Source organism: Euprymna scolopes, chromosome 39, assembly GCF_053919585.1.
Source record: "Euprymna scolopes isolate OS-2025 chromosome 39, ASM5391958v1, whole genome shotgun sequence".
Classification (NCBI taxonomy): domain Eukaryota; kingdom Metazoa; phylum Mollusca; class Cephalopoda; order Sepiida; family Sepiolidae; genus Euprymna; species Euprymna scolopes.
Genome location: NC_136520.1, coordinates 31,567,054 through 31,579,639, shown reverse-complemented (window position 1 = coordinate 31,579,639; position 12,586 = coordinate 31,567,054). Strand labels below are relative to the sequence as shown.

General features: G+C 35.8%; 2 protein-coding genes across 3 annotated transcripts in view; one reads left to right on the top strand and one right to left on the bottom strand.

Annotated features, from left to right (window-relative positions):
• The window catches only part of LOC145263713 (large ribosomal subunit protein eL43), a 118,441-nt gene that overhangs the window by 20,478 nt on the left and 85,377 nt on the right, over positions 1–12,586 (top strand). The window lies entirely within an intron of this gene.
• LOC145263711 (GPI ethanolamine phosphate transferase 2, catalytic subunit-like) overlaps positions 10,111–12,586 on the bottom strand; it is a 63,611-nt gene continuing 61,135 nt past the window's right edge. For both annotated transcript variants that reach the window (XM_080120666.1, XM_080120667.1), the window contains one exon: positions 10,111–10,331. In XM_080120666.1, coding sequence (XP_079976792.1) covers positions 10,133–10,331 — 199 coding nt within the window. In that variant the 3' untranslated portion in view covers positions 10,111–10,132. The remainder of the gene's footprint in view (positions 10,332–12,586) is intronic.

Genomic DNA, 12,586 nt, shown 5'->3' with positions numbered 1-12,586 from the left:
TCTACCTTCACTAAAACAATAGCTCTTATACACAATGTATATTTTTTTATGGAAATCGTTCCAGACAAGGCATGAAGCCACATGATGTAAGGAGTGTAGCAGTCACAGAGAACTATTTTCTCTGGTGAATCAATGTTCCCTCTGAGTTCTCCGGCCACAGGCTGATCAATCAGCTAACAGAGCGCATTGATTCATCTACTCCCTAAAAGTCTGGGAAAGTCAGCCAGTCAGATCCAGACCGCCAGTCTAGCAACATCTATCCTCTTTCATCCCCTGTCCACGGGACATCTCGCTATAGTATTGACGGGGACAACATGGTACTGACTGACCTTCGATGACCTTAAAAGAACTTTCTTTTCATTCTTCTCTTTTAGCAGCCTGACCTGCCAGTTCCTGCTACAAATAAAATACTCTTCATTGTTATTGTTTAAAAGGAAGTTTGTGTTTCTTTTGTGCCTTGTTCTTTGCTATAATTTATTAGGAAGCTAAAACAATCATCTCTTTCCTAAAGGAGCTAAGGGGGAAAAAATACTACTTCAAAATCCAAAAACTTACCAATGATAAATGTTAGATGGAATAGATTCTGACTCCAGAAAACAGCAATTTTCTCCTCTTTGTCAGAAACATTGCTCTTGGATTGTAAGACCTAAAGGAGAAAATAAGGTGAGAGTTACCCGGTTAAAATGTTGGTGTGGTTCTTGGGTATACCCAAAGACCCTATTGTCCTCCAAAATGTCCCTACCAAGACTAGAGATCATGCTACAAGTAGGAAAAGTCTTTTTTTTCTGGACACATATTTTGCCTCGATCACAAGTGGAAATTCGGTAAATTTGTCAACTTAAGTGGAACAGCTCGTCAAGAACTTGTTTATGTTGGATTTGAAGACAACCATATTGTAGTCAGCTGGAAACCAGGAAAACGGAAGACAGTTCCACATTTCTTTTCTCTTGTTTTTTTTTTTTATAATAAAACTTAATTTACATGATTTTTGAAATATGACATTGGGTATTTGTTATTGTAACTAACAAAACAAAACAAAAAAGTGTGAAAAATAAAAAATAAATGTTACCAAAGGCGAGATAAATCATTCTTCTACCTACCTGAATAAGTTCATTTATGTTTAAACTTATTTTAAAGCGTTTTTGGTTAAAAACAAGCCGAGTACCCACTCTGTAAAGTTAGAACAAAATCAAAATGGCTGCCCATAAACATTGCACTAGGGCCTTTGATAATCGCTTAAAAATCGAAAATCAAACAAAATACTGGTAGAGCATTACATTTTTGCATGATTACTGACATTTATTGGACGTGTTTCTACGAGTGTTTTGTTTAATTTCCGATTGCAATAACAAATATTTTCTTTCTAGCATGAGTATGTATATTTCTTTATTTTTGTTTTGTCTTGGGAGGAAAAGGGGAGTTATGAACTTATATCAAGAAGTGAAATTCATTTTGAAAAATAGAATTGTTTCATAAACCCAAAATAAGATAAATTTATTTCCATCTCTTTGTATATATAAAAGGCACTTTGTGTGTGCGTGTGTGTATGTGCATGCGTAAGTACATTCCTTATGGACCCTGAAACGGTTAGGTCGATTATTTGAAATTTCACACAAATGCGCTTTAGGTATTTGAGGGTGTTCTTAGATAGGTTTTGTATCGGAATCCTTTCAATAAGTATCGAAAATTGATAATTGAAAAAGTCTGATTAAAGAACAGAGCAGTTCGATTTTGAACAACCTAACATCAAAAGTGAATTTGAGAAGTTTTATCACTGCACAAGCAGAAGGACTCAATGTATTAAATCAAAAGTAGGTTCTTTGATATGACAGGGACGCATTTGAAATGAATGTTTCTGTTTAAAGCACAATTGAATCATGATATTTGAATTTGCATTTTAAACTTTAATTCAAACCATTACATAAAAATAATTTTACAAAATCAACAGTGGATTCCCTACAGTGCAAAGTAGAGGACAATGTATTATGGACTAAAGCACTGCAGGGCGACATGTGAAGTTTCATACCAGTGCACCCGGATGGGTCCTGGATGAGAGCAGGCAATCAATCGATTTGATTGAAAAATGGGCGATTTCACCAATTTTGATGACAATAAAAGTACTGGAAGTCTGGAAACATTCATTGACTCTCATTTAATCTTGGGCAACGTCAGGTCTCCCTGCTACTATTAATTAAATTAAAGAATATCTCAGTCAAGATAGCAAATCTGTGCTGGTGAATCCATGTCTAGTCTCTCCCTCTTAGTCTAAAAAAGTCTCAAATCTATAGGTCCCACACTATCAACCAAGCGCCAACCTCTGTCACATCACTGCAATGTCGCATCCCTGTGCCTGTTTTACTTTAATGGAATATGTACTGATGAAGTCATTGCTCTTGTACTCCCGCAATGTAACTACCGCCGACAAAACTGTCTAGCAACAAAATCCCACCATTGTAGAGGACCCTAGATGCCAGAAAGTCTTCTACACTAATAGTTTCTTCCTTTGGACTGCTAGACATTGTAAATCCTTTTCTGTTTCTTGCTTCTTTGATTGTACTAACATGAAGAAGTTTAAATGTAATGTGAACAGATATCTTGCTCATCTCCTCACATGGTCACCAGTAGACATGGTTCCAAATAGTAGCCTCTTATGTCCAAGTAGCAATATAGTATGTTTGGTGTGAACAAGAGTAAAAAAATATATATATATATTACAAATTTTAAAACATTTAAATATTTGTGTTGGTAATTTTAAAATTTAAAGTAAGCGACTTTTTTCTTTTTTTTAATAATTCGAAGTTGTTTCAATTCATTATAACCATTTGCCATTTTACAGCTATCTTTAAGAAACTGTTATATTCCTAAATACTTAGGAAATAAAGACAAACGTGAGTTACACCGAGTGGTATGTGTAATGGGGTTTATTTATAATACAGAAACGTAAGGCTGCTCGCCTAAGGTAAATAGAAGTACATAGTAACAAGTATGGGGAAGAAAGTCTGATAATCAACACGTAAGACTATCCGTCTTACTGCGACTGCTTGTCTGCCGCTGTCTGCCGCTGTCTGCCAAACAGTCCAATATATATATACAGTTTGTAACCGGTGTATAGCCAGTTATGTTCCTTCACAACACCTCCCCCTGAAGCTGAAATCTTCCTGATTTTAGCTTAAATACCTCTTCCTTTTAGGGTCAGGGCTTAATCTCCTGGTAACTTTTCTCTTTCTTGCGCTTTTCCTTCTGGTCAGCGTTACCCGGGGTAAAGGTTACTGTCCAGCCCGTATGGTCGGTTCAGGCGAAATATTCATTGTTTGCGGTACACACGCTGGTTTTGGTATATCAAAAATATCGCACAATGTTTCCATTGGTGTCTCTTCCACATTTGGAGACAGTCTGGGACGTATTTGATTTCTGTGTCTTTTGCAGACAAAACTTAATCCTTGGATGGTATAGACCATGCTCCCAATCCTTTTTTTGATAATACCTTCAACCCACTGATTTCGTCCATTTTGAAAATTTTTGAAATATACATTTTCACCTGGGGAGAAGCACTTGGTATTAAGGTTTTCTTTTTTGAAAACTTTCTTTTTCTCTGGTAGCAGCCTATCGAAGACAGATCTTATCTTTCTTGCAAACATTAGCTCAGCCGGGGAAGAATTGACATTATTATTAGGATTTGGTGTCACCCTGTAAATTGCTAAAAATGTTTGAATACATTGTTCGTCTGTGTCCGTAGTAAGATTTTTCTTAAGTGCCCTTTTAAACGTATCTACAAATTTTTCGGCCAACCCATTCAATCGTGGATGGTACACAGGTGTTGTCATATGTAGAATATTTAGTGAGTCACAGAATTCTTTGAATTCATGAGCAGTAAATGCTGTTCCATTATCGCTCACTAAGGTTTTTGGCACTCCAAAACGGCTAAAAATTTCATTAAGCGCACTCACAGTGTTTTTTGCTGTTGGATGTCTAAACTTAAATATTTCTGGCCATTTTGAAAAAGAATCTACAATAATCAAGTAAAAATAACCATTTATAGGTCCCGCATAATCAATATGCAGACGTGACCAGGGTAGGTCCGTCTTTGGCCATGGCGTCGTTTTTACTAGAGGATCTCGAGCTGCTAATTGACATCCTCTGCATGTCTTGACACATTTTTCAACTTCCTTGTCCATACCAGGCCAGTACACATATCCTCTCATAAGGGATTTCATTCTCGAAATGCCCGGATGACCTGTATGAAATTCCTTCAGAATTTTCCTCTGTAACGTTAGTGGAATTACGATCCTCTCACCATACATGAGCACATCTTCACAGATGGAAAAAGGCGTTGTTTGATCTACCTTTTTATTTTTTTTTATCCATCCCAATTGATTTTTCATTTTCTTAATGAAAATGTCATTTACTGCCTCTTTTTTTATTTTTTCGAAAGTTACCGGAAGTTCACGTATCATATTACACATTGAACTTGTACATTCACTTTCGTCTTTAAGCGCAGCAATTACCGTTTCTTCGAAACTTTCGCTTCTTTTAGGGATCAACCGTGATAATGCATCTGCGTGTCCTAACTTTTTTGAGGATACATGTTTCATCTTAAACTGATAGTTTAAGAGGGTTACAGCCCATCGCTGTAATCGATTCGCAGTATGTGTGGGAATGCCTTTCTTTGATCCAAATATGGTAAGTAGGGGTTTATGGTCGGTTTGCAAAATAAAAGATCGTCCATGGAGAAATCGATTGTACTTTGTAATTCCAAATATTATCGACAGCGCCTCTTTTTCAATTTGGCTGTAATTTTTCTCCGCTGCAACCAACGTTCTTGAAGCATGGGCGATAGCTTTTGTCCTACCATCCTCATACTTGTGAAGTAATACAGCGCCAACACCGTAATCACTGGCGTCCGTTGCTAGTATTAGTTCCTTTTCTGGATTGAAATGTGCCAATGCTAAGTCTGACAGTAGACATCTTTTGATATTTTGGAAAGCAGATTCACATTCCTTATTCCAGTTCCATTTAACACCCTTTTTCAGTAACTCGTTAAGAGGAGCTCTTAAATTATGTATGTTAGGGATGTAAATTGCATAGTATTGAACTAATCCCAAAAACGATTTTAATTTTGTCACTGAATCTGGAGCAGGCATCTTTTCAATTGCTTCAGTCCTTTGTGGATCCGGTCTTCGACCCTCTTTGTCGATTATTTGACCTAGATATTTAATTTTTTTCATAAAAAAATCGCATTTTTCTGGGCTCAATTTAAAACCAAATTCCTGTATTCTTTTGAATACTTCTTTTACATGCTTCTTATGATCTTGCAAATTTTCACTTTTAATTAGGATATCGTCAAGGTAGGCCATTGAAAATTCCAACCCTGCCAGCATCGTGTCCATAATTTGCTGGAAAATAGCAGGAGCAACCTTTAATCCAAAAGGAAGCCTCTTTAGCTTAAAAATGCCCTTATGAGTATTTATGCCTAAGTATTTGGAGCATTCATCGCTGATCTTAATTTGCAAGTAAGCATCTGAGAGGTCTATCTTAGAAAAAATTTTTCCTCCGTTAAGCTTAGAGAACAGATCTTCTGCGGACGGAAGGGGATAATTATGGTCCAATAGACAGTCATTTAAACCCGTTGAAAAATCTCCACAGACCCTTATTCTGTTATTTTTTTTCTTTACATACACGGTTGGACTTGCCCAATCTGTGTGGTTAACTTTTTCAATGACTTCCAGTTGTTGAAGTCTATCCAACTCTTTTTCGATTGCGTCCATCGCTGAAAAAGGCACATTCCTTTTAGGTTTGAATACTGGAGTGGCATTTTTCTTTAATTCAAATTTTGCCTCTGTCTTAATACAGAGTCCTAGTCCTTCGGCAAAAACATTGGGAAATTCAGTTTTCAAATCCTTCAGGAAGTCTTCCCTTTGGTTTGCTTTTTCTGCAGTTAAAACGTTACAAAACGAATTTATGGGTTTCTCCCATAAATTAAACAGGACAATCCAATCTACCCCAAACAGGCATGTATTCTTTCCTGGTACGACGTACACTTTGGATTTATGAGTCTGGTTAGCGAATGTCACTTTGCATTTTAATTCTCCCTTGAACTCTAATCTTTTGCCGCACACACTTCTCGCCGTCTTTCTGGTTTTCGTTAATTCAGGTCGACCTATCCTTTTCCATATATCTTCATTTATAATACTAATATCTGCACCGCTATCCAGAAGCAATGTAACCAGATGTCCATTTATCCGAACATCAACATATTTCCGTCTTTCGCAGCTTTTTTCTTTATTCATGCGAAGCGTATTTACATTATCGGTCCCTTGTCTTTTCTTCTGGGCACAGTATGTTCCCTTGTGACCTCTGAGACCACATTCATAACATATTTTGTTCCTAAACCAGCAGGTCTTATTGTTGTGTCTTAAACTACCACAACATTTACACTTTAGCTTTGGGTCTTTGTATCCTTTAAGGATCCTGTGTTCTTGGAACCTGGACTTTCTTGTGGTCCCTTGCCTTTTTACTTGCTGCACCTTAAAAATATTTTTCTCTTCAATGCGAGTGTTGTCTTTCTTTATGTTAATCAGACGTTGACACTCTTCAGTGACTTTTTGCAATGTTATGTTAGGATCCGCCTCCATAATTGTTAGGATCCGTGAACGTATATCTTTGTCCCTTGGTGCTGTGAGACCTTGTACAAAGATTAAACATTTAAATTGGTCTGCGGAAATTTCATTCAATTTAAATGATTCGCATAAACAGTTCACAGTGCAAGCATATTCTAGATAGTCTTCAGCTTCTGCCTTCTGAATGTTCAAACATTTGTATCTAGAGTGAAATAGGCTATCCCTTTTATCAAATATTTTCGACAAGGTACTAATTGTTTCCTCGAACGAAACCTCCTCCGGTTTTTTTGGTAGAATTAGATTTGCATACTTGGTGTTTTCATCAGTACCCAGTTTTTGTAGTAGCAGGGTAACTTTTTCCTCATCGGTCCAGTCTAAACATCTTTTCGTAAAAATTGTTTCGTATCTTCTGTAGTATGCAGGGAAAGTAACACCAGTATCCGGGGAGTAACGAAATTCCGTTAGTGAATTTGAAATACCCTCGGCAGAAAAATTAGTCTTCTTCCCGGTCGACGTTAGAATTAGCTTTTCTAAATTCTTTTGCTGTGTCGACATTTGTCGTTGTAGTATGTTTGTTTGTTCTTGTTGTGCCTCTAAAGTTTTTTGTGTTCTTTCTTGTTGTTGTTGCAGCTGTTGCTGTAGCTGTTGTTGTTGAATTTGTTGTTGTTGTTGTTGTTGCGCTAAAAATTGTTGAGTCATTTTTGTCTGTTCCTGGATGCTAAGGGCTAGAGCCTTAGTTAACTCTGCTAATTGTTCCATGTTAGCTTCTAGTACAAAAATGTCTTTTCGAATTCTACACAATAATTCCAAAGAAAAATCGTAAATTTACGTATATCGTAAATTAGTAGCAATATGCAGACACAACACGTTTCAACAAAGTTCATCCATAGTAATTCAACAGGCTTTGTAAAATAATTCTTTTTTTTTTTTTTTTTTTTTTCAACAACGTAAGTTCATACACAAAATATTTCTTACTTCCCACGACAAATAGTTCCAATTATTTATATAAAGGCAATAACAAACAATTAATTTTCCAAAAAAAAAAAATATATATGGCTGCCGTTCCCACGTGGCATAAAATGGTACAATAGTCGTTGTATTTATATTTTTTCTTTCGAAACTCGTAATCCTTTAGTGTAGTTTCGAATTCAACTTGCGACCATTTTTTTTTTTTTTTTTTACTTGTCAAAATAAATATAAATTCCACTTTACCTTGAACATGTTTCTATAATTTCTTGTGAGTTCTTTACGAAGAAAAATCCGTACTTTTCGCTACTTTAGGTAGGAAAAATTTTTAAATTCATTGACGCACGTGGTCAAAAATCCTTGTGTAGTTTGTTTTTTTCGTAAAACAAAAAATCCTTGCATTGTACACAGTCCTTGGTACGGTAATTTATCTCTGTTAAGAGAAAGAACATCCTTTCGTCGCCATTGTTATATTCCTAAATACTTAGGAAATAAAGACAAATGTGAGTTACACCGAGTGGTATGTGTAATGGGGTTTATTTATAATACAGAAACGTAAGGCTGCTCGCCTAAGGTAAATAGAAGTACATAGTAACAAGTATGGGGAAGAAAGTCTGATAATCAACACGTAAGACTATCCGTCTTACTGCGACTGCTTGTCTGCCGCTGTCTGCCAAACAGTCCAATATATATATACAGTTTGTAACCGGTGTATAGCCAGTTATGTTCCTTCACAACAGAAACATACTTATTTTTTTTAGTAACACCACCACGCTAACATTTTTTTTAATTACCTGACCTTATATTACAAATGTCATTTTTAACTTTTATTTCATGGCAAAAGTTGTAAACATGACTATATTTGAAATTATTTTGGGTGCTTGTCCCCAGAATTTTCCTTCCCACCACCACCCTGAATAAATAAAAATAAATAAAAATCTGCGTGATGTATGTACCTGTGATGGAAAGAAAATATTGTACAAAAATCACATAAATTGACAAAGTAGTTTTATTACTATAAAGAAAACAATTTTTAAACGGATTTTAGATTTTTCAATGCCTCCTCCCCATGTTAAGAACGGCTTTCTAAAATCATGTAAACGTTTTATTTTAAGTTATCGCCCTTGTTCTTTTAGACTGTTTTCAAGGTAGCGCCATGAGAACGTCCCTCTTCATTTAGTCATAAAATTTGATTTTCTTATTTAAAAATAAAATATCAACAATTCACATGATTTTTCGTATACAATACTTTTTTTTTCTTTTTCATCACAGGAACGTACATCATACAGATTTTCTTTATTTTTATTTTTTCATGGGGAGGGGAGATTAACAAGCACTTAAATTTTTCATAAAAATCTTTCTACAAACAATATATCTCCACACAGAAAACGCCGAATCCATCCATCCATCCACCGCAGCTATAACTGGGATTGAACTCACTATATGAGTTTGTAGTGAAATTTGAATCCTGTCCGTAGCTGAATACTTGATGCTTCACCAGGGCTATGAAGGGTATTTTTTATTGTGATGCCATCACTAGACGGGGTGCCTACCACGGCTTAGAGGGTCCCATCTACCCTCGAGAGAAGGATAGACCGTGCCAGTTTCTCAACCTGGTATTTTACTTTCAAGTACATACAGCATCTCGCCTTCCCAAATGGTCACCCATCTGGTACTGGCCATGCCCAATGTTGCTTAACTTCGGTGATCCGGTGTGTCAACGTGATTGTGCCATATATAACGCCGGATGAATACCATTAATAAATAAATGGTTATCTTTACGATTACTGTTTTCAGTTCATTTCCGGTCGCCCCTCCCATGTTAAGAATGCTTTTTCTAAACAATAAGGTTAATTTATAGAAAAAGCATTCTTAACATGTGGAAGAAGGTGGCCGTGGGGGGGGGGGTGTACTTTTACCTAATCTGTATTTTCATATAACAATTTAATAAACTAAAGATACTGTAAAAAAAAAAAATCGGTGCTTGTTGAGTGGACAGATCGATTTTTTAAATATGTGCTTTTAAGCAAAAACAAGAGTACTTGTCATGTCGAAATTAGTAATATATCCAAAAATTACGAAAATTCATTGGGCAAAACAACTGCTTTTAGTAAAAAAAAAAAAAAAAAAGTATATCACTATGGTCTAAAACAGTATTAAAGCCATTAAAGTGGAGAAAAAGGAGATGAGTATGTCCCCTATATTTGCAATCTCCAAGGTGTTCACATCTAGGAAAAACGCAATTTCCCCCAATTTTCTGTAAAAATTATTTTTAACTATAAATAATTTTCTATTCGGTGAATTTTCATAATTTTTGGATATATTACTAATTTCAACAAAACAATTATATAAGTACTGCTGTTTTTGCTTAAAACAACATATTTTTTAAAAATCAATCTGTCGACTATCTAACAAGCACAAAAAAAAATCAATTAAAAATGATGGAGAAACGGAAGTGAAGTGGAAACATTAATTGTAAAGATAAATACATAAATAAATATTATGTAAAAATGAAAAGTCAAACAAATTTGCAAAGAAAAAATCGCTTTTTATAAACAAATTTTTTGTAACAAAAATACAATCAAAACGAAAACAGAAGTAACTAAGTATGACATGCTTGCAAATAAAAGTTTGGGCGAGAAGACGGTCCACACAAAAAGATGATAGCGTTGCATAGTGACCATAAGTGTGTATGTAGGAAGTGGTAAAGTGACCGAGAACATCAGGCTTAAATAAGTCGTCAACAGTCTGAAATTAGAAAATAAAAATCCATTTAGGTGCAAATACTGCAGAGGGAGCTGAAATTTGAACCTTGTTTGCAGTTTGAGAAAAGTTAGGTCATGTGGTACTCGGTCGACGGTGTCACAGCTGAAAATTAACACTTTGAATGAACATAGCTATTAACAATAGGGCTTCATTTTTTTAGCCATTTATTAGTATAGCCACCATGAGTTATTCTTCTACCTAAGTTATTTTTAAATCGAAAATCGGTGCACCCAAAGCTCCAAAGAATTTCCGCCATCTAAGTTAACAATTGGGCACTACTTGTTTCAAACTTAAAAACGCATTAAAATAAGTAAAAACACAAACAATGGTACTAGTGTATCTATGTTATCACGCTGAAATAATGTTATTTTTTAGAAACCCATTTTTAACATAGTGAGGGTGTTTTGTAACTATTCTGTACTTTCACCTAACAATTTAATAAACAACTATATCATAAAAATTTAATTTAATTTGAAATAGTACAGTAACACAGACACTAGGTTGTAAAAAAAAAAAAATAATGACAGAAAAAAATTGAGGGGAGGGCATAAAGCCAACACGGATCAAAACAAAGGAGGCTATGTTATTTGCTGTTACACTGTCAACCAAGTACCATGTAACCTAACGTTTACTAAACTGAAAACGAGGCTCAAATGTCAGACCCCTCTGCTTCTTCTTAGAACTGCACGCCTGTGGAACTCTGTTCCGTCTGCTTGCTTCCCACCTGACTACAACTTGGATGTCTTCAAGTCCAATGTTAACAAATTCCTAATGAACCGCCCTCTTAAGTAAACACTTCGTTAAATCTCCACATTGACGTACTGTACTTGCAATAACCCTTATCCCTGAGTGGCTGCCGGGCCTTGATAAGTGGTGACCACCGTGTAAAAAAAAAATAAATAAATAAAACTTATCCAAGTAGGGAGAAAGGTAACTTAAAATAAGATAAATTACAAACTTATCTTACCTTTGGCAGCATTTATTTGTTATATTTGTGTGTGTGTGTGTAGGGGAGGGGTATAAAGATAACGCCATGCTGTTCTATCCTTTGAAATTTAGAGAATTGCTAAACAGGTTGTAAAAAAAAAAAAATAATGACAGAAAAAAATTGAGGGGAGGGCTGAAAGCCAACACGGATCAAAACAAAGGAGGCTATGTTATTTGCTGTTACACTGTCAACCAAGTACCATGTGACCTAACGTTTACCAAACTGAAAACGAGGCTCGAATGTCAGACCCCTCTGCATTATTTGCACCTCTGTTATTTTCCAACCTATAACAAAGAAGGATAACCAGAGTAATATTAACTGACTTAATTTAGAAACACTTCAGAAGTAAACAGTGTTGACTCAGATATAGTCCTCGTAATATAACTTCAGCAGAAGTTTAAGTTTCCCAAATTTATAAATTTATTTATTAAATTGCTAGATATAACACAAAATAGTTAACAAAGCCCACCCCTTCTCATATTAAGAATGACTTTCTAAATAATAGCATTATTTCAGCATTGTCCGTAAACTGCAGCAATGTATTGTGGACCAAACAATCAGCAAACCAGAAGACTGGATGACTCAAAGTCTGCAGCAAACAGTGTCTGATCAGATTCAGTTCATGATATTAAACTTCATCCATAATATAACTTCTTCCAAGAGTTTCCATTTCCCAAATTTATAAACTTATTTAATTGTTAGGTACAGAATAGTTAACAAAGCCCATCCGTCCCCATATTAAGAATTACTTTCCAATAACATTATTTCGGCACGGTCAGTAAACTGCAGAAAATTATTTAGAAAACCATTCTTAACATGGGAAATGGAGGGCTTCATTAACTACAGGGTGGAAATTTGCCCCCCCCCCCAAAAAAAAACAACACTACAGCTTTATTTAAAAACTTTTATTGAAAAAAATCAATTCCCGTAACTCAATTATGCAGTAGAGTTGACATCTATTCAATGTAACCGCCTTCAGTTTCAATCACCGCTTCGATATGGGTTTGAAACTGGGAGCATGCCTTTTCCACAAGCACCGGCGGTGGCTTGGTGAATACTCAGGCTGGCTTTGGTGTTGTGGGAGATCATATTGATATTCTCAACGTATGACCAAACAAAGTAGTCCAGCGGGTTCAGGTCAGGGGAGGAGGGGGGCAGTGACAGAAAAGTACAAAGTCGTAGCATTCCTTATGAAGCCAAGCCTGGGTCTCTTTGGACTTGTGGGCCGGTGCCGAGTCCTGCTGCCACA